The sequence below is a fragment of the Clarias gariepinus genome, chromosome 5 (genome assembly GCF_024256425.1).
Source record: "Clarias gariepinus isolate MV-2021 ecotype Netherlands chromosome 5, CGAR_prim_01v2, whole genome shotgun sequence".
Lineage (NCBI taxonomy): Eukaryota > Metazoa > Chordata > Actinopteri > Siluriformes > Clariidae > Clarias > Clarias gariepinus.
The window spans coordinates 929,337-954,377 of NC_071104.1; the positions used below are offsets into that span (position 1 = coordinate 929,337).

General features: G+C 41.9%; 1 protein-coding gene across 1 annotated transcript; it reads left to right on the plus strand.

Annotated features, from left to right (window-relative positions):
* The first annotated feature begins 1,714 nt into the window (after window positions 1-1,714).
* On the plus strand, window positions 1,715-15,337 carry LOC128523748 (matrix-remodeling-associated protein 5-like). The gene is made up of 7 exons (XM_053495862.1): window positions 1,715-1,864; window positions 2,785-3,001; window positions 3,496-3,625; window positions 4,425-4,815; window positions 5,214-9,038; window positions 9,451-10,351; window positions 12,573-15,337. Exons 2-7 carry the CDS (start codon window positions 2,793-2,795, stop codon window positions 14,482-14,484), a joined length of 7,368 nt encoding a protein of 2,455 aa, XP_053351837.1. The 5' UTR covers window positions 1,715-1,864; window positions 2,785-2,792; the 3' UTR covers window positions 14,485-15,337.
* The last annotated feature ends 9,704 nt before the right edge of the window (window positions 15,338-25,041 follow it).

Below are 25,041 nucleotides of genomic sequence, written 5' to 3' on the forward strand. Positions count from 1 at the left end.
GAATGTTGTGACACAGAAAGAGAGCGATGAGACTTCCTGAGGAGCTCAGAACGCTCCGAGTACTGTTCTTCTCCTCACTTCCTGTTTCCAGTGAAGATAGCGTTAATTTGTAAGTAAGAGCAGCAGCAGCTTTACTTTAAAATCATGCAGCTAATTTTTCTGTCAATTGCTTTACATTATACAATTACGAATAAACTTTTAAATATGGACATAAAACAATTTATTCTTGTATTTTCAATAAAATGCATAACAAGTGTAAAAAAACATGAACAGACATGCATAATAATAATAATAATAATAATAATAATAATATGCCTATTATGTATTTGTAGTTACAGTTTATGTGAAATCCTGTAATCACTTACATTTTTGCAGCTGTAAAAGTCCTTCCTAGTTCAACTGCACATTAATACAGATATCTAACCAGCCAATCACGTGGCTCCAACTTACAAGTGTTTATCAAACTGCTGATCTACTGGGATATTTAAACACACACACACACACACACACACTCACATCTCTAGGGTTTATAGAGAACGGTGTGAAAATCCCCAGCAAGGGCAGTTCTCTGGGTGAAAATGCCAGAGAGGTCAGAGGTCAGAGGTGAACAGCCAGACTGGTTCGAGCTGATAGAAAGGCAACAGGAACTCAAAGAACATTTCGCTACACCTGAGGTCTGCTGAGGGGCGTCAGCAGCAGAAAACCACACCAGGTGTCGCTCCAGTCAGGTAAGAACAGGAAACTGAGGCTACAGTTCACATGGGCCCACCAACATCAGACTCCAGAAGATCAGAAAAACCTCTCCTGGTCTGATGAGTCTCGAGTTCTGCTGGTTGGGTCAGAATATGTGGTGAACAACATGTACGCATGGATCCATCCTGCCGTGTATCAGCAGTTCAGATGGTGGTGGTGGTGGTGGTGGTGGTGGAATGATGTGGGGGAGGTACCGGTTCTCAGGACACTTTGGGCTCCTTGGTGACACTTCAGCATGGTTTAAACACAGAAACCATGCCCACCTGAGTACTGCTCCTGACCGTGTCCATCCCTCTGGTGAACATGACGGTGAGGTCGCTGCACTCACACGGCCTCCACACTCCCCTGATCTCAGTCCAACACAGCGGCCCTGGGACGCGGTGGAGCTTCGGGAGAGTCGCATCAGGGGCGTGGAGCCGACAGATCTGAGCGCCTGCGTGATGACATCATGGTGACGTGGAGCGAGGGAGGGTTTCAGGGGTAAAGCAGGTCTGAAGGGTGTGATACAGGACTAGCAAGGTGTACCTAATGAAGTGGCCACTGAGTGTACATAATAATCAGTATTATTATTATTATTATTATTAGTCAACACGTGTGTGTGTGTGTGTGTGTGTGTGTGTGTAATTATATGAATATAAAATGGTTAGAGAGCAGGAGCACATCACCTCCCTCACCGCTCCTCCTCCTCCTCCTCCTCCTGCCTTTATTCTAACTTTTCCCTCTGTGTGTGTGTGTGTGTGTGTGTGTGTGTAAAACAGCTGCGCGCCCCTTCAAGCTTCGCAGTGGAGCGCGCGCGGGGATCACGCGTCACACCAGACGCACGCGCTCCTGTCTCGAGCTCCTCTGCGCGCGGATCGAACGGAATACCTGCGGAACACCGCGCGCGCACTGAGACCTCACTCACTCACTCCTTATTATTATTATTATTATTATTGTTGTTGTTCCGGTGCGGTGTGACTCTCCGGTGTGTGATGTGCTCTCACCCCGCAGCATGGAGTAAAGGAGTGAGACTGGGGATGTGAGTGTGTGTGTGTGTGTGTGTGTGTGAGGTGATGTAGAGGTGTTACAGACTTTGGTGGCAGCAGAACTGACTCACTGCACACTCCTGAAGGTAAATCACTGATATTATATCTATCTATCTATCTATCTATCTATCTATCTATCTATCTATCTATCTATCTGTCTGTCTCTCTGTCTATCTATCTATCTATCTATCTGTCTGTCTGTCTGTCTATCTATCTGTCTGTCTGTCTGTCTCTCTGTCTATCTATCTATCTGTCTGTCTGTCTGTCTCTCTGTCTATCTATCTATCTGTCTGTCTGTCTCTCTCTCTGTCTATCTATCTATCTGTCTGTCCTTAATTCTGACACAATGAAATGGTAAACTTGAAGCAGCTGCACATTATTACTTGTTTGAAAATGACCGGTTTATTGAGTTATTTACACAACTTATTTCTTTCTTCCTTTCTTTTATTCGTTCTTTCTTTCTGCATTTGTTTTTGCATCATGTTCGTAGCCGCCAACACGCTCAGCTCTGGAAGTATTGAAACACACTCACACCCTAACCCTGCTGAGACTGCGGTCATGTGATCAGACTTGTGTTCAGTACTCAGACTTCATGCCCTGTATCTACAGGTGTTCCTATTAAAGTGGACAGTGAGTGTATAAGGTTGCACACCCCTGTATGCACCATGTGTATGCCCTAGTGGTAGAGAAGAGTACTGCGGGTAAACTGATCATGATGAGCTCTGACCCGCTCAGGGTGTAGTTCTGCTCCAGTGGAGTGTAACGTAACATCACTTAAAGACTGGTGGGAAGATCCATCATCAAAACAAAAATGGTTTCTTAAATAAAATTGAAAATGTGTTGTATTTTTAAAAAATATAATTGTACACCAGCCACATATTTTTAAGCGTTGAATATGAATTAATGTGATTAAATCCTTTCTCAAAGGGAACCAATGACTCTGGAGTTGATCTCTCTCTCTCTCTCTCTCTCCCTCTCTCTCTCTCTCTCTCTCTCTTCCCCACAGTCTTTGAGATGAAGCTGCTGGAAAGACGAGGGAGGATGGGAGACGTGAGCCTGTGTGTGTTGTCGATGCTGGCGTTACTCGTCATGTACCCGGACGCTGCCGCGGCCTGTCCTCGTCCTTGCGCCTGTTACGTCCCCACTGAAGTACACTGCACCTTCCGCTCCCTCGCCCTCGTCCCCTCGGGAGTGCCGAGATCAGTTCAGCGCATGAATCTCGGGTGAGCGCCGTCTGCTCCGCGAGGGATCCTCGCTGGGGCTGGGATTGTATTGGGAGAATGTTTTAAAGAATAAGTAAGCAATAAAAGTCTTGGGAGTGTGCACTCAGAGGAAAACAATCCACAGGGAGGTGGAACAGAGTGAACTGAGGCAGAGTTACTGTGTTATTTTCCCATAACAGCACATCTCGAAGCACTACAGCAATTTGCAGACACTTATGATTTATTATTTATTAAACGACACCACCGTTGTAGGTCTTATCCATTTATAGTTATCGTGTTAGCACATTATAAACAGCCAGCATCCTGAGAAAACCTAATCAGTCTGGAATCTAGCAAATTAATCTTAAAATAAGTATCATTCTTATATATTGTTATTTGTTTTTATTTTTTTGCATGTAAATATTTAGACTAATTGAAAAGGAAACCTCTCACATCATGTAGTCCTGCAGGTGACCGTGAGCACAGCGTGAGTGTCATGTTTGTGTGTCTGACAGCTTTAACAGCATCTCTCGACTAGACAAGGACTCTTTAGCTGAACTGAGGAAGCTGGAGCTTCTGATGATGCACGGAAACAACATCCAGCAGATCCCCGATGGTGTTTTTCGAGACTTGATGTCCTTGCAGGTAAACTCGGTTCAATCTATCTCAAATTAAATTATTCAAGAAAAAAAAATACATCTCTAGTTTAACATGTCCATTACATACAGAAGTGGCCTTTAATCCAGGGAGTCTAATCATCATCACGCTGATGTCTGATGATTATTATTTTTTTTGATTCTTTGATACATTTTCATTAATTTTGTGCATTTTTAAAGAAACACCATTTCATTTTGTAAAAATAATTTATATTTTTACATAGTTTATTCATTAAACACTTAATATATTGATTCTTAATACCTGATCTATAAAATGAATTTATTAATTTATAAAAGTGTCATTTGTATCATTCACTTTTTAAAATTTGTTTATGATGTGATTATAAGTGATTTTTCACCTATGATCTTTACTCCTTATTTTTAATTTACATTTCATGTAATTTTTTTTTACAACTTGCTGCCCTGAAATAAAAATTTTGTATATATATATATATTTTTTTATACATGATTTGCTGCTTTGCAAATGTAAATTCGCTCACATAATCCCACGTGTAAAACGATTTTTATGTAAAGGTACAGATCGCAGTTTCTTTACTACTTGCCTACAGGCTGACACTGACTTTAGCTTCATGTTCAGCTCAGACTCACTTTTTCCAAGACAAGAAAAACAGCAAGGATGTATAAATAGAGAGACACCTGCTGTATATTTAACCCACTGAAAAACACGTCCTCTCTGTATCTGCGTGTATATTTCATTGCTTAAATCATTTTTATTTTTATTATAATCAGCACCACCGTCTAAAATCCGACATAAATATTTCCTTCAGGTCCTGAAAATAAGCTACAATAAAGTCAAAGTGATCATGGGTTACACTCTGTCTGGTCTTACACACCTTGTAAGACTTTACCTGGACAACAACCACATCGAGTTCATCCATCCAGACGCCTTCAGAGGCATGACGTCGCTACGTCTGCTCCAACTCGAAGGCAACCGTCTGCAGAAGCTCCATCCGTCTTCCTTCAGCACATTTTCGTTGCTAAATCACTTCCCCGTTTCCACAATAAAACACCTCTACTTGGCGGATAATTACCTGACGACCCTGCCCAGAGAAGTGCTGAGGAACATGCCACATCTGGAGAACCTTTTCCTGTACGGGAACCCCTGGACCTGTGACTGTAGGCTGGACTGGCTCCAGGACTGGATCGCACGCCATTCAGGTTAAGTAAAAAAAAAAGTATTCAGTGCTACTTAAAAGCAGCAGTGATGGTAAAGTGTGGCGCATACAGACTAGCAGTGTCGGTATCGGTAGCTTATACTTAATTTAACATGGCACTAAATTAAGAATTGCAGTTTGATGTTCCAGAACGTTTACTGTATGTCCTTTCCTCAGTGAGTGTGTCTTGTTCTTCTCTAGGAGTTTGTTAACAGCAAACTGTGTAGCACGTCAACATGCCGTCACTCTGACTTTCTGTTTCAGTAAATCAAATTTCACAGGCGGCTTTTAATTAACATTAGTTCTTAAATATGTGGAGAATACTGTACTGTATATGTATCCAGTTCTCAGGTGATTAAGAGCATCGAGTAAAGTCTGTGTGTTTTAATCCTTTTATTCCAGATGTGATGAAATGCAGGAAGGACAAAGCGCATGCCAAGGATCAGCCGTGTCCAGCGTGTGCCTCACCACGTCATCTGAAAGGAAAACAAATCTCTGAACTTAAGCATTTCCAATGCATGGGACCAGTCATTAGCAGCACTCCAGTGAAGGACGTTTTACACGAGGAACACCTCAGTGAGCTCCTTTCTCTGGATTATTTTAAACCACCTTTTGGAAACATCACGCTGAACCTGTCAGATGAACACGGAAACACGGTGGACTTGACCTGCCGAGTGTTAAAGCAGAGGGAGTCTGCAGAAATCACATGGAACTACACAGAGTCTTTGCAGATCAGTGCTAACATGACCCTGTCTTTCGACCTCGAATGCCCGATGGACAGGGAGAAGTACACGAGTTTATGGCGACTGCTTGCGTATTATAGCGAGGTTGCTCTGCACCTCCGCAGGGAGATCATGTTAAGCAAAGAGCCGGAGGTGAGCTACAGATACAAACAGGACATCGAAAGGGATGCGTACTATTACACCGGAGTCCGAGCTCATGTCCTGTCTCATCCGTCTTGGCTCATGCAATCGTATGTGAATATTCAGCTCAACAGGCCCTATTCCACATCCAAGACTGTAAAGCTCATTTTTACAACTCAGACGTCTTCCACCACAGACGCTGACCAGGCAAGATGGCAAAAGAGATCCTGGGTTATGATCAAACACAACAACGCAACCCAGACAATGTTTAGCTCAGTCGTGGGCAGTAAAGTCGAAATGGACTGCAGTGTGGTGAGCTCTGGCGGTCCGAGCATTCAGTGGATGCTGCCTGATGGCTCTAAGGTTAAGGCATCTTCCAGCAGCCCAAATAACAGGCTGTCTGTGTCCAGTTTGGGAAAACTGCTTATCAAAGCCGTGGATCATTCAGACTCGGGTGTGTATTACTGTATCGCCGAAGTTCTGGGAGATGTAGATATTCTTTCTTTTCGTTTATCGGTTTTAGAATCCTCCAGGGCCCCCACAGACCAGGAGGTCAAGATTGCTTTTGAGAAATTGGTCGGGGAACCAGTTTATTTGCCTTGCAATTCCGTCGCATCACCAGATGCCGATGTGAACTGGATCTTTCCAGATGGTAGTGTGATGAACGCCAAAGCAAACTCATCTCGAGGTTTCGTCTTCTCCAATGGAACACTCTTTATTCCTCACTGCAGACCTGACGATAATGGACATTACAAATGTGTGGCTCTGAATCAACATGGAGAGGACACTCTTTCTGCAAAGCTCACCGTTATGAGACGGCAAAGAACACAACCTCTCAGACGGTATCCCATGGGGCCCCTGTCTGCCTCAGGGGTGTCTACAAAGGTAAGAGCAATTTTTGAGGATATGGAGGAGTCATCTGGTGACGACACAGGACAGAGGAGGATTCCACCAGATAGAGGTTTTACAAACCAAAGAAGGGGACCGCAGTCAAGGTCACAAGGCTATCCAGTAAGGAACTTTCCAGGCCACAGGAAGCCGATCAATAATGGTTTGATAGGTCAGCGAAGGGAAGGTGCTCTTGTAAACAGAAGGAAAATCAACAAATCTAAGAACCAAATAGACCCACAGAGATGGGCTGACTTTTTAGCCAAAATTCGTGAGAAAACTGTTTTCAATGCCACAACACCTAGCTCTCACCCAAGCATTGCAGGACAAACGGTTCAGACTGTAGGTCAAGATTCTCACAGTACCATAGAGGGATCTTCTCCGGATGATTTAAGCTCACTGAAAGAAGAGCTAAACACCATTATCACATTTCAGACTCAAGGCCAACCAGTCACAGCTCCTTCACACACTGAAAACCAATTGCATCAAATAAAACCTACTGGATCAGGCAGTAAGACAGCAAATGTGACACAGGGAGATGTGAAAACCACAGCTGCACCTTATTTAACCACTGAGGTAAATATTCTGGAGGGAAACCATGTAAATGCCTTAACCACCAGCACGTCACACAGACAAGAAAGACAAAGAAACCAATTGGAAAATAACCCAGCTGCTCCCAATTCCGTGTTAAAGAACGAGCTTGGCATCTCCATTAAGTCTGCTGATGTTAAGGAATCCTACACAAAGAGTGAAAAAGACAATGCACAAAAGATGCTTAGCACGTCATCGCCAACAAGCAAAGTCGTTTCAGCTAATGTTATAAAACAAAGACCTTTATCCGGTACACATTCCAGGGCCCCTTGGAACTCAAGGAGGCGATTTGGAAGCAGAGGACGAATAAACCGGTTAAGATCAAGACCATTCTTGCCTTTAATCACAAACAGACCACAGTTATTTACAGCACGTACGACTACTGAAATACACATCCCATCGATCACTACAGCTGTGACTGCCACACTAACAGCCGGCACATCAATTTCTTCCACTGCTACATCTATCACTTCTTCTCAGTACCTGAAATCCTTAACAGACAACAGTCGTAACGGCAACGATCAAACAGATGTCTCGCCGTTAGCCGACAAAATCAGTCATCCTGCTCAAGACTTGGAGACGAGTGAGTCTTCCACCATTCGGATGACTGAAGCAACTCTCCCACAATATGGTTCACACCATGCCGTACACACTACACCACCAGCAGTGACAGTGACCACATCCCAGAGGAGAGCTAATAAACATACCTCCGAAGAGACCTCGGAGAATGTGCAGATACTCACTACAGAGATGGAGATTAATTCCTATACTGCCTCTACATCTCAGCCAGAGCCAGGTTATCAAACCCTTGTAGCCACTCAAGGAGGAATTACAACACAACTTCCGGCGCTAACAACGTCTCAGAAGTCTGTCAATGACAGTAACGCAACAGACGTCACCCCTTACGTATCTGAATCACACACAGTGGAAAGTCTCAGTAAAATGCAAATACTCAATTATACGCATAAATCTGTCACTTTTTTAACTGCCCCAGTCAAACCACTTCCACCTCCAGATAGCCTTCAATATAAAGACACTTCTCAGGCAGAAGGTTTACTACAGGAATCGTTGTCTGATTTTTTAACAAACCAAAGTCAAGCTGAGTTTCTAACCACAACACTTCATACTGTTCCGGATGAATACGATTCTGTTTATCCCATCACGACTCCAGGCCCAGCGGTGGGAGATGAAGAGGAGCTGTTGGGTAACATAAGCAAAACTTCTGGTATCATTTCAACAACCGCCTCTCCAACAACACTGCCAAGCACTAAAGCCAAGATTCATACCTTAAAAAAACCTCTCACAACAATATCAACAACAACAACCATGACACCCCCAGTAACAACCACAGAGTCTAGCTTTAATACTCCAATCATAACTACTACTTTTGCACAAACAACCTCTTTGAAACACAGAATTCCATTTTATTCAAGAAACCCTCCAACTAACCACATTCCTAATCAGGATCAAAGAAGAACCCTTAATTATAAATACCCCAACCAAAAACTTCCATTTATTACTCATCAAACCCCATCTGGTACACATTCATCTGTGCAGATCCGCACAGACTTAGTCAGTTCGACCAGATCAAGTGCGTCACCGAAATCTTTTACACCCCTTCCTCAAGCAACTACTACAACAACCCCAAGACCAACCACAAAGCCGCTCAGAAGGATGGAGACAGGTGTTCTATCCACAAACCGACACCTTGGCGAGAACGTCCCTCTTTCTGAGACACCACATGTTCCTGTACTGAGAGCGAGGCCCAGAATCACCACTGCTAATCTTACCACTGTCACCGTGAACGCTGAAACAGATGTGCAGTTTCCGTGCTATTCCCTGGGGGATCCTAAGCCTTTTATTACCTGGACCAAAATCTCCACAGGTACAAATAAACAAATATTAAACATTATTTCTTCATCATATACAGTACATTTAATTAAATACAGCTATTAATACTTAAATTGCTCAGCTGGGTTTGTTTAGCTGTCTTCCACATGTAAATCTGATCTTTTTAATAACACTATTTTGCATGCTGAGTCGCAGATGGACACGAGCCATGGAGTCTTGCCTTCTGTGTAAAATGCAGAAGCCATTAATATTCCCTCCTGGCCCAGGTCACGTCCAAAGAACATGTGTGCACCTTCTGTTTCTTCGTGGTGACACAGAGAGAATCCCAAAAAGACTCGTTTAGGACAGTTATTTACTGTTAGACATGCAGTGTTACAAAGAAACTATGATTACTTCAACATATTTCTTGATTGATGCATGTTTTTCTTTTTTTTCTGTTTTTTTAGGAGCAGTTATATCGGTAAATACAAGAATACAGCGATTTGAGGTCCAACCCAGTGGAACCTTGGTAATCCGCAACGTTCAGCTCCAGGATCGAGGACAGTATGCCTGCACCGCCCGGACTCAGGATGGTATTGATAGGATTGTGGTCACCTTAATGGTTCTGGTCCAAATGCCAATAATCCTGCATCCCTGGCAGCAAGACATGACCGTGTACTTGGGAGACCAGGTCAACCTTGACTGTCAAGGCCATGGTTTACCACACCCTCAGATAAGCTGGGCTCTGCCAAACAAGACAGTGGTGCGAACGGTCAGCACTAGGGAGCAGAGGGTAATGCTGTTTAGCAACGGGACACTTCATTTGAAGCTCACTAGCTATCCAGACAGTGGGATCTATAAGTGCATTGCCAGTAACGTGGCAGGAGCGGCAACCATATCAGTTCGCCTTCACGTTACAGCGCTTCCACCCATAATTCAGCAACAGCGACGAGAAAACCATACCATTTCCGAGGGTCAGACCGCATACATCCACTGCAGCGCTAAAGGAGCCCCGTATCCAATGATCCGCTGGATCACCTTTACTGGTGTCCAAATACGACCTTCCCAGTTCATCAATGGAAATCTGTTTGTCTTTCCCAATGGGACGCTATACATCCGCAACCCGACGGAAAAAGACTCTGGAACCTATGAGTGTGTTGCTGTGAATGCCGTGGGTGTAGCCAAGAGAAGCGTGAGTGTCCTGGTGATGAAAGCGTCCTCTATTGCCAAAATTACCTTCGCCTCACCGCAAAGAACTGACGTCAGTTATGGTGGCCACGTGAGGTTAGACTGCAGAGCTTCGGGAAGCCCTGAACCAAAAATCATCTGGAAAACTCCGTCCAAAAAACTCATCGATGCACATTTCAGGTACGTCAGTTTGACATGTGATAAGCAGGTAACTGTAAAGTAAGTGTAGCTAGCAACGCTAAGCTGTATTTACAGTGACAAAATCACTCATCCAGCACTCTTGAAATGTGAAAAATGCGTTAGTTTGCACCGATCCTCCTGTAATCCACATTGTCCGACATTTCTTCAGTTCCTCACTCACAACTTTAGTTCATACTGGTAAATAATTCCTGTTTGGTGTTTGATGGAAAAATGGAAGTGTGGTTTCTTCTTCTCCTGTCATATGAACCTCCTCAGTCAATGCCTCTGCTGACAGTAGAGTTAGCTATCTACTGTAGCTTTGCTAATAGGGTAGATGACTCATTTCTACACTGATTATACTTTGTGTTGATCAAAAAACAACATAATGAGCAGGGACTGTGTTTAATTATTGTAACCAGATATCTATCCTCTTAAATTTAAAGACACACAGGAAACCTCCAGAAAACCTTCTTTTTTTCATTTCTTACCACACATAGACCTTCTGTTGATATACTTTTGGCAATACGTACCCTAGATCAGTGTAGTGTCATCGTTTACTACAGGAGGTTTTTATAGTAAGAAGGTGAATGTGCACAGGAGTAGTAGCACAAGAAGAAGTTAAAAGAGTTAAAAGAGCCGCTGTTACAAGTTCCAGATGTGATGAGCAGATCTTGGAACTCAGTGCAACATCTGTTGCCGATTACAAAGCAAAGGCCTCCATCTTTGCTCTAGACAGCTGACTAAGTAGTCTAGTCCAGGCTCATAATTCCTGGAGTTATGGCCAGATTTACCCAGAGTGCACGAGTTCATCCAAGTTGTGCTGAAGCAAACAGATCGTAGATTTAACGTCCATCAACCAGACAAACAAACATATTAATATTGCTCTCCAAAAAAACTGTACATGGTAAATTTCTATTATTTTAAAGACATCAGATTTTGAAAACTGTTTTGTTACTTGGATTTTGGTTATGTTTCTCCAATTCCTTTGATCACAGAATGGACATGGCAAAGATAATGTCACTCCGAGGCTGGAAGATAAACTGGAAGCTTCCTTCCCCTTTTTTATTGCCCCTGCAACACAAGTTGATATTCTGCAGGGTAATTTTCTCCAGACCATCTAGAGCAATGCTTAGTGAGCTTGCAATTTTTTATTTTTAAAATAAATCCGAAATAGGTGTGTCTGTGCTAGATTAGGGCTGTTCTAGGGTTGATTTTTAAACTCAAAACTGTATTGAATTTAAAGAAATATCAGTGCTGAGAAGTCTGTTTTCATTCTGTCAGCAGCTGAACATATCGTGTTCACATTTGGCTAGGACGCAGGAAGAGAGTGATTTAGGTCATGAGCAAATTTACATCAGCATAATTTTGATAGATATGATATGATATGATATGACGTGCACTACATATTGAGACAATAACCTTTGATCGCAAATCTTCAGCAAATACTAAAGGTTACCAAATAGCATGTGTCAGTTTGGAGTAAAAAATGTTAAACTTACGAATTTTAAGCTAACCCATCCCAGTGTGTTTGGCAAAGTTTTAAATGGTACAAGTGAGGTCCTGGCAAAATATCTAACTCTTCACGAAGTGTTGGTAAATCTGGCGAAACAGAATGGCATGAACGCTCATTTGGTTGCACTACAAAAAGTGTTATCTTAGCAAGTGAAAATATTTGAATCTAGTCAAACCAATTACTTGTAATTTACTTGTAAACTGAGTCAATTTCAATAATATTTACATACATATTTAGTAAAAATCATTTAATAAAAGAAAATGTTAAATAAAATAAATACAATTTATTTGTAACAATTAGGGTTAATATTCAACATATTAGTAATATTAATTTGTTGATTATGCTGGTTTTGGATAATGTTTAAACTATGTCATGAAATTGTAATAAATTAAGTGATCATTTTTCTACCCTACTGGTTGGGGTAAATTTGGCCAGCATGGAAAACAATACCTCAAACCTCCAACATCGCCAGTTTTAGCAGAGTAAACTAATTATTACACACACAGTTTTTCTTTTAATTGTTAAAGCTAATCAAAGTGCTTTACAGTAGTATTATTGATGTGTTTCCTAGACTTCATGGAAGAGAAGAACTGCAGCATTACTTTTCTTTTTTTACCTTGAAAATGCCACTGTATTCACACTTTTGTCCATACCATGCCATTATTTGGTAATTATTATTTTGTTGACATTTTCTTCTTTCTCCCATAGCTTTGATCAAAGAATGAAGGTGTTCAGCAACGGCACTCTCACTATTAGATCAGTAACAGACAAAGACCATGGAGATTACCTCTGTTTGGCCAGAAATAAAATGGGAGATGATTCTGCTCTCCTGAAAGTGACTGTCATGATGAAAGCAGCCACTATTGAGAAGAAACAGTTTAATAACCACAAGGTTCTTTATGGAGGAGATCTGAAAGTGGACTGCATTGCATCGGGCCTCCCGAACCCTGAGATCAAATGGAGTCTTCCAGATGGCACCATGGTTAATAGCTTCATGCAGGCGGATGACAACAGAGTGCGCATGAGGAGGTACGTTGTGTTTGGCAACGGTACTCTGTATTTCAATGATGTGGGGATGAGGGAGGAGGGAGACTACACATGCTATGCCGAGAATCAGATTGGAAAGGATGAAATGAAGATTCACATCAGAGTAGTGGCAGCCGCACCAACTATACACGACAAAACTTTTGAGGTGATCAGAGTCTCACATGGAGAAACAGCATTGCTTACATGCAGGGCAAAAGCACAGCCTTCACCAACTATAGCATGGCTTTCTCCAAGCAACCACATTGTAGGCCTGCCAGGATCAAACAAATACCAGCTTACAACTGACGGGACACTGCAAATCCATAAACTACAACGATTGGACAGCGGAAACTACACTTGCTTGGCCAAAAATACAGCAGGTACAGACCACAAGGTGGTTAGTGTTGAGGTTCTGACTTCAGCGCCCATCATTAATGGAATAAAGAGTCCCATGACCATGGCTGAGGAGACCGCTGAGAAGGACCAGCGGGTTCTCCTGGACTGCAAAGCTGAAGGCACACCCTATCCCCAAGTCATGTGGATAATGCCGAAGAACGTTGTGCTTCCAGCTCCTTACTATGGCAGCAGGATTATGGTTCATCGCAACGGTACACTTGATATCCGCAACGTACGTCCGAGTGACTCTGCACAGCTGCTCTGCATAGCTCGCAATGAGGCAGGCGAGGCCAGACTGCAGGTACAGCTCCACATTACAGAGCGTGTTGAGAAACCAAATCTGAAAAGCTCAGCCACAGAGACTGTCCAGTTCACCAGCGGTGTCTCTGTGATCCTTAACTGCTCCATGGAAGGAAACCCTCGTCCTGAGATCACCTGGTCCCTTCCCAATGGAACAACCCTGCTCAGTGGAACTAGAATTTTCCGCTTCAACCATCTGCCTGACGGAACTTTGATCATTAGAGACCCTTCGGTTTCAGAGGCAGGGATGTACAAATGCGTGGGCCGTAACAGTGCAGGTTCTGTGGAACGGACAGTGACTCTAGGGACCAACCAGAAGCCTACCATCAGCAGCAAGTACAGCTCACTGGTCAGCATTATCAATGGTGAAAACCTCCGACTAGACTGTTTGTCAAGCGGCAACCCAACACCCAAGCTTACCTGGACTCTACCAAGAGGAGAAATCCTGACCAGGCCACAGAGGACAGGACGATACATCATTTTTGACAACGGTACCCTAACAGTCCAACAGGCCTCCGTATATGATCGAGGAACTTACCTGTGTAATTCTGTTAACAAACACGGCACCTCGTCCATGTCAGTCGCAGTGATTGTGATTGCTTATCCACCTCGCATCACCACTGGACCTTCAGCAGTCACTTATGGGAGACCTGGAGTGGCAATCAAGCTTGACTGTTTCTCAATTGGTATCCCAAAGCCAGAGGTACTTTGGGAGTTTCCAGATAAAACCCAGCTTAAGTCAGGCCCCCATCCGCGACTTTACGGCAATAGGTACATCCATCCACAAGGCACTCTGGTGATCCAGAACCCGTCGAGCAGGGACAGCGGTTTCTACAAGTGCACCGCCAAAAATGTGGTCGGCAACGACAGCAAAGCAACCTACGTTTATGTGTTTTGATACAAAAAACATGATATAAGTACCTACATGCCTTAAAGAACTGCAGTGCAGAAAATACTGATGAGAATAAGTGACTCTTGTGTAGATACATGATATGTGTTTAGATAGCTGTTTATTTTTTTCTGCTGGGAAATTTTTTCTTGTAAAAAGCGAATTAACAGAAATGGAGATGATTATCATCACAAGCTATAAATCAGAGCAGATTACAAGGGAAGAGATGCGAGCCCTTCCTGTGACGCTGGGTGAAATCCTTTTGGCGTTTTGTTTAGACCCCTGCTTCTCATCGTGAGCTCCAGGGACGTCCAGGTTTCTGTAAAGCAAAGCGTCCAGGTCTGGATTTTACCCTGGTTGATGCAGTGGTAAAAACCATAATTATAGAATTATTATTATTATTTTATTATTAATCTTAACTGGAATTATGGGAAATTTTAATTAGGTATAATTTTATGGGTAAAAAGTACATTAGAATATAAAAGAATATAAAATAACCTTGTCTGGTTTTAAAATCCTTTTGTGCTCGTTTAAATAATATGCATACTGTTTCCTGTAGATCGTTTGTAAGATACTGATGGGATCCATGGGTCAGTTTTATTAAGCTAAAGTACCAGGCTTTAAACTCACTTCAGATGTTCTATTGTTTAATAATTTATGTTTTTTTTGTGGTAAATATTAAGTTTTGTTCTGTTTGTACACTACGTTTCATAGCAAAATGTGCTGTATTGAATTTTCTTTAATGTACGTCTTTAAACACAATTTTACGATTATGTTTATAGTAATACTCACTCCTTTTATAATTTATTTGTCTTTTAAAGACTGAATAGAGTCATGAAGCATTGTGTGTGTGTGTGTGTGTGTGTGTGTGTGTGTGTGTATTGGAGAGAGAGAGAGAGAGAGAGAGAGAGAGAGCGCGAAATAAACTCATGGCTACACTTTTTATTCTATATTATAAAATAAAGACTTAATAAAGTGTTTAAGTGTTTACGCTGTTAATTAAGCCGTTCCATGATGAAGTATGATTATTAACTATCCTTAATCCAAAATCGACTGGGGAAGGAATAATCCCTGACTCAGTCACTGGCTTCTGTTCCAATTATTTGGTTGTTTAAACAGTTTTAATGGGTTGTTCACTCTCTCTTCATGGACTACGTACAGTAGGAGTTCCTATCTGTTGGTGATGTAACGGCAACTCCTTCAGGATTCAGTCCCGCCGTGTCCTGTAAATACTAATGACTGACTTCTGTTTTTATGGCTTGAAGCCCAGACGGCAGACCGACGAGAATCCCTAATCCCAAAAGGCAAGAAAAATAATAACAGCCTGAAAAGCAGGTGTTAAGATCATTAACAAAACTCGGAACGTCTGGTTGTTACGTAAACGGCACATGTGATATTAACGTAATAAAGAGCGGGCTTGCTAACGCTGTGTGATTGGCTGTAAGGTCTATTTAAACAACAGCACTGACAAGAATATGTTATATAATATAATAATAATAATAATAATAATGTGATGCAGTACAAAAACTTTAAAACATCGTCAGTGATGTCATGCCAAATGTATCTAAAAGTGTATCTAATATTATTAACACGTGTTGCATTTCAGGCTGAAATGAACGTATGTTTTAAAACATGAGTTTGAATTTAAGCGTTAAATTATGTTAAATAATGCTTGTTTTCTACCTCTTTATTCTGGAGGTACTGACCCTGGCACTGACACTTGGTAACAGTGATGTGAAAAAGGTTTTTCTTATTTCAATTATTTTTTTTTTTTTGCATATTTGTCACACTTAAATGATTCGGATCATTAAATAAATGTTAATATTACACAAAAATAACCTGAGTAAACGTAGGTTTTAAATGATGATGTCATTTATTTAGGGGTAATAGCTGTCCAAACCTACCTGACCCTACACACACATTCTTTCTTTTTTTTATCCAGTTGTTAGGAAGTGTATAATTTATGCAGGTGAATCCCTGAGAATGTTCCTATCATTTTATTTTAATGTTCTTCATGGCCAGGGCACCATATGGATGGCATTAGCTTACACATGCTAGCGCTAATCATTTGCTGTTTCCTGGTGTGCAGCTAAAACATCAAAGATCCTTGTGGAACTGATCCCCATACACTCTTTTAATCATGTTTTTAGGGAAATATCGGCTGCTATTCGGGGTCACACTTCAGGCACGGGGAGTTTAAGGTATCGTAACCATACCAAGCGCTTCGTGTGTCAGCTTTCAGTGCAGCGTGATCACCGGCCTCGGGGAAGGTTTTGGACTCACATTTAAGGACCAGAGACTGATGTTAAACTAATCCTCCTGATCGTTTCTCAGGGTGTCTTCGGCTACTCTAGACCCTACAGACAGTTCTCTAGCATGCTAAACAAAACGACTGTAGCTTGCTAGTTAACATCATCTCGCTATTTAGCTGGCAGCTGCATTTATGTCTCGTTAGAGTGCTTAAAGAAAACAGTGCAGATCTGCAAATAACATGGCTGCTCTTTTTTGATGGATATTATCGGCTCAACCAATCAGACAACCAATCTGAGATTTTACAAAAAAAATCACAAACTGCATAGCTACATCAAAATGTCTGAAATAAGAAAACCACAAATCAGCAGACATCCCGATGTCCTTCATGATGAACCGTACGTACTTACCGCCACAGCGTGAAACCGCGTAGGTGAGATAGGGGTATTAGTAGGTAACAGATTATGGGCCAAACTTCTGCAATGGAAAAGTACTCGAACTAGTAACTTTTATCAGAAAGTAACGCTGTAATGAAACTAATTACTTTTTAAAGACTGTAATTTTGTAATGTAATTAGTTACTTTAAAAACGTAACTAACGTCCCCCAACACTGACAATAACACACAGCATGCAGGAAGTGTCCGTCTGATTCATGATAAGGTTTTCTTCTATTATTGCACATCAAAGAGAGGTACAGTTCATCAGGTATCACGTGTGAGTCACAGCTATTTGTGCCAGGGGAATATTTCCCTAATTCTGTCCCCAGTTTAGTCTTTAGCTAATTTCTGTCCAACAGCCAGCTCTCCCTTATGGCAATGACCGACCAGCAGGGGCAAAGACTAAGACCTGCTTCCTCTAAGGGTAGTCAAGCCAGCTTATCACATGTTTTCTTAAACTTGGCGTGTCATACAGGAAGAGAAGGGCTATCCACCCACTTTTACATCCATGACCTGACTGATGCCCATGACTGGCTAGTGATTCTGTGATTGACAGGAGAGAGAACGCCACCCCTCCCTTACTGAGAGAGGACGGTCAAATTTTGGACTTTTCTGTTGCGACTCTTGAGGGCCCCAAATCAGAGTGTGAAGGTCAGTGAAGTGGCCCCGGGTCAAGAAAGCAGCCTATACACGCTAACTAGCGAAACATACAGAGCAGCAAAGGTTCAGTGAACCTGGACCTTTAAACCTTACACTCATAAAATGTGGATGGTGCCCCAGAGTCCAGGTCGTATTTGGCTCCTGCAAGTTCTAATTAATGAATTGGATCCAGACATGAGAAGGTGGTGCATGCTTTTGGTGGCCGGACGTTTGTGGTATTAAATAAACTTGGAATTAATATTTAAAGCACGTCCTCGCTGTCTTGTGTCCAGCGTGTGCATGTTTACAGTTGGCTTACCTCCTCAGTACACTGCATGCATACAGCTGGTGTTATGTAGAAGGGGAAAGTTAATACATTTCAGAACGATAACAGGTTTACTCAAATTGCAGGGCAGGGCTGTGTGATGTGTGTGTGTATCTGAAAGTCATTCCAGATGTTAATGAAAGATTTTATTGTCTTCAGCCCAATCATGGGAAGGTTAAATAAGTATAGTAATAAGTCTGTTTGTGCTTAACAGTCTTATCAAATGTCTCACTCGTTCTCAATTGTGCTTATTCTGTACAGGGTCTCACTTGGGGCACTAGGTGGGGTACACTGTTGATAGAGTTCCAAGCACACACTCACACACTACGGGTAATTTGGAAATGCCAACTAGCCTCCATGTCTTTGGACTGTGGGAGGAAACCCACTAAGCACAGGGGGAACATGCAAATCCCATTTAAACAGACCGGAAGGCAGGACTCGAACCCTTGCCCCTGGCGGTGTGAGGCCACAGTGCTAATAGTACTCTATTTGTCACATATCCAACATACAATAAACATTTCATTGTAATATTAGTAACTTATAAAAATATTCTTAACTTTATTTTAAGACATTAAACAGGGCGGTGGTGGCTCAGGTGGTTAAGGATCTGGGTTGCTAATCACAGGGTGGGTGGTTCGAGTCCCACTACTGCCAGGTTGCCACCAGGTTGCCACTGTCGGGCCCTTAGGCATGACCCTTAACTCTAAACCACACACGAGCCAGCCAGTGCATGCGGTGCCGGTCCCAAGTCCAGTTAGGAAATGGGAAGACTGAGACAGGAGGGGCATCAAGTGATCTGATGTGGCGCCCCCTAGGATTAGAAGGACAAAGAAAAGAAAGACTTAAAAAAATTTTTTTTAAATGATATATCTATAAAATGTTATAAAATATATATAAAAAAAATAATCATATGTTTATACAACTGTTTTCAACTTTTTTTTAAATTAACAATTTCTATTTTTGATTTCAGTTAATGGTCTGTTTGTTTGTTAGGAAGCAATAAAGATATAATTATCATTACATTTAAATAAGGAAAAAAATAGCATATTATAATTGCTGTAAATAATTAGTTTGCTTTTGTAATTGGACAGTGATTTCATTTTAGTGAAACACAACTTTACCACTTTAACACACTGATTAAAGTGAAACGCAGTACATTAATGTCTGATGAACAATGAAGCAGCTCGTGTCAGAGATTAACACACCTGCTGACCTGAACGCATTAGTGTGTGTGTGTGTGTGTGTGTGTGTGTGTGTGTATTATTCAGATTGTCTAAGCTTTGCATTTTTTACTTGATGGTAATTAATCCTGTTTTTATTCATCATGTTTAACACATTTCCTGACTTTTTTTAATGAAGTACTGTACACTGTAGTAAGAATTATTCAATTTCTAATCCTCAATGAGACATGTGACTCATTCATTAATGTTAATTAACTCTAATTAAGGACTTTGCGTACAGGGATTTGACCCGAGTGTCTTTGGATGAAGTCCAGCTGGTCTTTACCTTTACAAGCAAAATGCTGCGGCCTTTAAAGTTTCAGTTTATTCTACATGTACAAGTAGGAACTCTGGTTTTGCTCAGATGTTAATCGTTAAACCGTCAGTCACAGTCTTAAGAAGCAGATTCTTCTCCTCCGACACAGACCTGCATGCCGTACACTAATGGGTTCCACAGGTAGACCAGGCTGTTAAACAACAGAGGTCAGTTTTCTCGAGATAAAAAGCGCTCGCCCCTTTTTTCTTGCTGTGAAAAGTTTTTATTATGGACACAGTTTTCCCTCATTAGTGAGTTTAAGACTGTAAGTATATTTTTAAACCTGTTTTTTATTCCAACCCCGATTTCTCAATAATCGGTGCTCACGGTTGATCCAATCCAAGTAAGTCTGATAGTCAACAGCTTTTCATCTATAAAGTGAACGGATAAATACTGTAGGCAGGGATTATTAGCTCACTACATACTCTCCAAAGCTGTGCTTCGTTCATTAATTAACATTTATGAGTAATGCCTGTACTATACCAGTATCATGAGTATATACTAATTTATTGTAAGGTTTTATAATATGATGTGAGCGTTCCCATGCCTCTGAACCCTTTTGTTTAACCAGAAAATGCAAATGTGTCTCCGTATGTCTCCAGGTCTCCATCTGTCTCCAGGTCTCCATCTGTCTCCAGGTCTCCATCTGTCTCCAGGTCTCCGTCTGTCTCCAGGTCTCCATCTGTCTCCAGGTCTCCGTCTGTCTCCAGGTCTCCGTCTGTCTCCATCTGTCTCCAGGTCTCCATCTGTCTCCAGGTCTCCGTCTGTCTCCAGGTCTCCGTCTGTCTCCATCTGTCTCCAGGTCTCCGTCTGTCTCCAGGTCTCCATCTGTCTCCAGGTCTCCGTCTGTCTTCATCTGTCTCCAGGTCTCCATCTGTCTCCAGGTCTCCATCTGTCTCCAGGTCTCTGTCTGTCTCCAGGTCTCTGTCTGTCTCCAGGTCTCTGACATGATTTGAGATCTTGACTTGGCCAGAAGCTTAATGCGCTCTTTGCCCTTCCTAAACCTGACACACATGTACAAACAGCATATTAGCTACCTGCTAAAGTTTGGTAGTCACAGTAGGTACCCTGGTATTCCCCATGGTATTGTGGTACACACCACCGTACTAACCCTGTGCCCACTGAAGTGCCAGCGGACCCACCATGGTGTAAGTCTTATGACATCTACCATACTTTACTTTAATGCTTTAAATTGTTTAATGCAAATCTCTGTGCCTGTGTATTGTAGGGCGCTCTACGCTTTATCCATGAACAGAGAAAAAGATTGTGGGTCGTATGATCGTAGGATCCCTGTTTCCATTCAGTTCAGTTCAGCTTCAATCTAAAGAAAAACAGCTGGGGCGTGTCTGCTAATCAGCGCTAGTATTAGCCATGATTAACCTGTCATTTCTTTCCAGTAAGTGCATCTCTTATTCTCTCTCTCTCTCTCTCTCTCTCTCTCTCTCTCTCTCTCACACACACACACACACACGCCAGCCAGCCGCAAATAATTTTTTGCAGACCTGTATAAAGAGAATTTCACAAAAAATTTCCTCAAACGTACCTCAGAGCTAATTGTGGCTAGCCGAGTTTACAAGTAACAGTCTTACTATTGTTGGAAAAAAGGATTTTAATTTGGTAAAGAAGAAGCTTTGGAGTAAACACATTTTCTCTTTTCCCAGTTGCGTTCACCAAGCAGAGCCGTACGCCAAATATCTCAGATTCCTTCTGCAGTCACGCTGGAGCTACGATGCTAGCACGAGTGACAGACGCTTGTGGTGACCTGATTCAAAATCAAATTTTATTTGTCACATACACAGTCATACACAGTACGGAATGTAGTGAAATGCTTAAACGACCTTTAAAGAGAATTAAAGCTTATAATAAAAAATAAATATAATTAAAAGAATTACAATATAAAAATTAAATTGAACTAGGATATAAATAGAACTAAAAATAGAAATATGCTGTACAAATAGAAATATAGTGTACAAGAACATTTAAGAAATTGATTAGCGTTACACTCTGCAGTTATTCGGTGTTCAGCCTTTAAGGCAAGAGATGAGTTCAGTTAGCATAAATCTGATTAGCTGTAATAAATATCCTGCACTTGTTAGCAGAGTTAGCCTTTAACTACAATGCAGTGAAAGGAAAAAAAATAATAATACAGTGACCAAATGTGTTAGAATGATAGAATTCATCTCTTGGTCGTGGTTATATAGTTGAATCTCTGGATACGAATTTAATCCACTAAGTGAAACGCATTGTCCCAAAGGAAATAATGTAAATGCAGATAATCTGTTCCAGTCGCGCAAAGTATTACCAATATTACCAATTTCCAACACTATAATCATATCTTTGCATATAAAAAATAAAAACATTTAGAAAAGACATATAAAATAAAAACACATTAAATTTATGATTCCTCTTGGCACCAGTTATTTTGTATCTTGTACAAAATGCAAAACAGCCCACAAAAAATACATAAACTTGATTTACTTTCCAATGATTCAAACAAGTTTTGAATTGCCCACAGACGTACACGCGACTTGGCCAGCGATCGGTTCGTCTCGGTTCGGTTGCTCGTATGTTAAATGCTTCGTATGCCGAGAGAAATGTCTTGCAAACTTTTAGCCCTTAAGGCGAAAATTCCCAATGCGGGTCGTTCGTATGCCGAGGTACATTTAATGGAAGCCTGGGGGAAGATGAATGTGTGTCATTTCACTATAATCATCTTTTATTGCTGGATCCTGATGCTGAAGCGAGAAAGTCAGTTTGTGCAAACTTTTTATCTATTGTCCCTGAATTAGCGAGCGATGTGTTAGTTAGATGGGACGGCGCAGGGCTGCAGTGGAAAATGCGGGCTTCGTTTTACCTACGTACAGATGTAAATAAAGATATTTACGTTCTGACGCGTGTCTTTCTTGTTACACAGTGTTACTCACGACTCAGACGTCCGTTGATTTCTTTGTCTCTTGTTGTATTTTCAACATCAAAGTACAACGGTTGTTACAGTTTCTTGCATAAATCCACTGTAGTCACGACAAGTCGTTGCTGTGTTCTGTAGTTTAAGGTAGATTACGATATTACGGTCAAAAGCTTGTGTTCTCCACACCTTTCCGTATCCTTCCGTGTCTATGTTTTTGTCTTTGTTGCATCTGATTCCTGAGTGATAGTCAAAAACCAAACGCTGTTTAAGAGTTAGCACCAGCCAGAGTTTCTCACTTCTCCCTGTGTTGGGTGGGTTTCCTCCCAAAGACAAGGCTAATTGGTGTTCCCAAGTTGCCCGTTGTGTGTGTGTGTGTGTATGTGTGTGTTCCCTGCAATGGATTGGCACCCTGTCCAGGGTGTACCCTGCCTGGTGCCCTAAGTCTCCTGAGATAGGCTCCAGACCCCCGTGACCCTGAATACAGGATAAAGCGGTATAGAAGATGAGTGAGTGAGTGAGTGAGTGAGAGAGTGAGTGAGTGAGTGATGAGTGAATGAGTGAGTGATGAGTGAATGAGTGAGAGATGAGTGAGAGATGAGTGAGTAAGTGAGTATGGGAAAGCTTATAACTGTAAAATACTTTAAAGCTTTTTTCCAGCACAGTAGAGTATAGCATGACGTGGTACTCCGGTGTTGAGAAGTGAAACCGTGCTGTATTAGACTGATACCAGACATATTTATCAGTTTTTTTATTTATTTTTTTTTTTTTTCCCGGCCTGTCAGTATCACAGATAACACATAGCAGAGTGTATGTGTAGCTGTGCTATCATCATTCACAGCCATTTTTTTATTTTTTATAATTTTTTTATTTTTTATTTATTTATTTATTTTATTTTTTTTTTTATTTATTTATTTTGTTTGTTTGTTTCCCATATTATGACAGACAAGACCGGGGGACCAAAAAAAGAGAAGAGGGTTAGTTAAAATAAATAAATAAATAAAAAATCAACAAAAAAAAAAAAAATAAATAAATAATAATTAAAAAAAAAAGAATAAAAATAAATAAACAAACAAACATTTAAGGGGAAAAAAAAAAGAAAAGAGAAAAAAAAGGGGGGGTGGGAGGGGGGGAGAGAGTACAGTCAGAATTCGCTTCCACACCTGCCGAAGAGAAAGAGAAAAAACAACAGAAGACACAACAGCAGAGAAACCGCAGCCACAACCAACACCTGCACGACTCGCGGCAAACCACAAATCCCAAAACCTGTTGAGCCGCGCACATAATAAAATATTTTGAAATAAACATTTTGTTTTGAAGCAACAGCAAAGACAATGTGTGTGTGAGCACCTGTTTGTACACCAGTGTGAACGTTTGTGTGCACACCTGTGTGTGTGAGCGCGCTTGTGTTCATAAGGCTCCTTCATGTAAATGTTTAATAGTGTGTGTGGGGAACCACAGTCCCGTCCCGCGAGGCATGGAGCAGATACGGCGGAGACACGGGCCCCAGACATCCAGAGCCCCCCCAGAGCACAGGAGTCCCAGGAGAACCACCGCAGGGACAGCCCCCCCACCCTGAAAGGGGCAGCAGAGAGCCCAGAGGGGGGTCATCTAGCAGCCCCAGTGCAGACGCCCCAGGGGGCCGTGGTGACAGGACCGCAGGCTCCGCCGGTGGTCGTCCACTCCGAGGCAGTCCGGTCCCTGGGTCCAGAGATCCCAGGGCCCCCTCCATCCACCAGCCGGTGCCCAGCCAAGCCAGGAGAGCCAGATCCTGCCCAGCGACCGCCGCGAGTGAGCCAGCGCTCACCCGAGCGCCCCGCCCCGGAGCGAGAAACCAACAACCCACCAGCGGCTGGGGGCACCCCACAGCTGGGTGTGGTGGCAGAGCAGGGGGGGCCTGGGATGTTGAGAGAGGTGGAGTCTAGGACCTGACCTGACACCTAAACGTAGACAGCCAGGCACACACATACACAAACATACATTCCCACCCTCATACACACAAACAAATATTCACACACTCACACATGTAGACACACAATAATAGACAGTATACACACTCACAATCCCCATATACCCACTTCCATCCGATCACCAGGTTTAGCGTTTCGCGTCATCGGTAGCCCGTGCCACCTTTCACATTCTGTCTGTTTTTCCCACCAACCAGGGGGCGCTGTTCACTCCAGACACACATTCAGTCTGTTGAAGCGGCATATAGTAAAGAGAATATAATATAATACAAGTTGGAATAAAAGATGAATTCTAAAAACACTATAAAATGATGTTAAAAAGCACAAAATTGAGAGGTAGTGTAGTAACTGGACCAGTACCACATTAAAAACTAAAGCTAAGCTTAAATATACTGGACATTTTACTATAACGGTAATAAAAATGAACAATTAAATTATTATTATTATTATTATTATAAGTAGTAGTAGTTAGCATTGATTATATTTGATTATTTTATGAATTTGTTT

What these genes read in the sequence shown, in the direction of transcription:
- LOC128523748 (XM_053495862.1), top strand. Translation starts at nt 2,793, where the DNA reads ATGAAGCTGCTGGAAAGACGAGGGAGGATGGGAGACGTGAGCCTGTGT. An exon ending in CTGGATCGCACGCCATTCAG is followed by an intron (nt 4,816 to 5,213) that starts GTTAAGTAAAAA and finishes CTTTTATTCCAG; the next exon opens with ATGTGATGAAATGCAGGAAG. An exon ending in CTCATCGATGCACATTTCAG is followed by an intron (nt 10,352 to 12,572) that starts GTACGTCAGTTT and finishes TTTCTCCCATAG; the next exon opens with CTTTGATCAAAGAATGAAGG.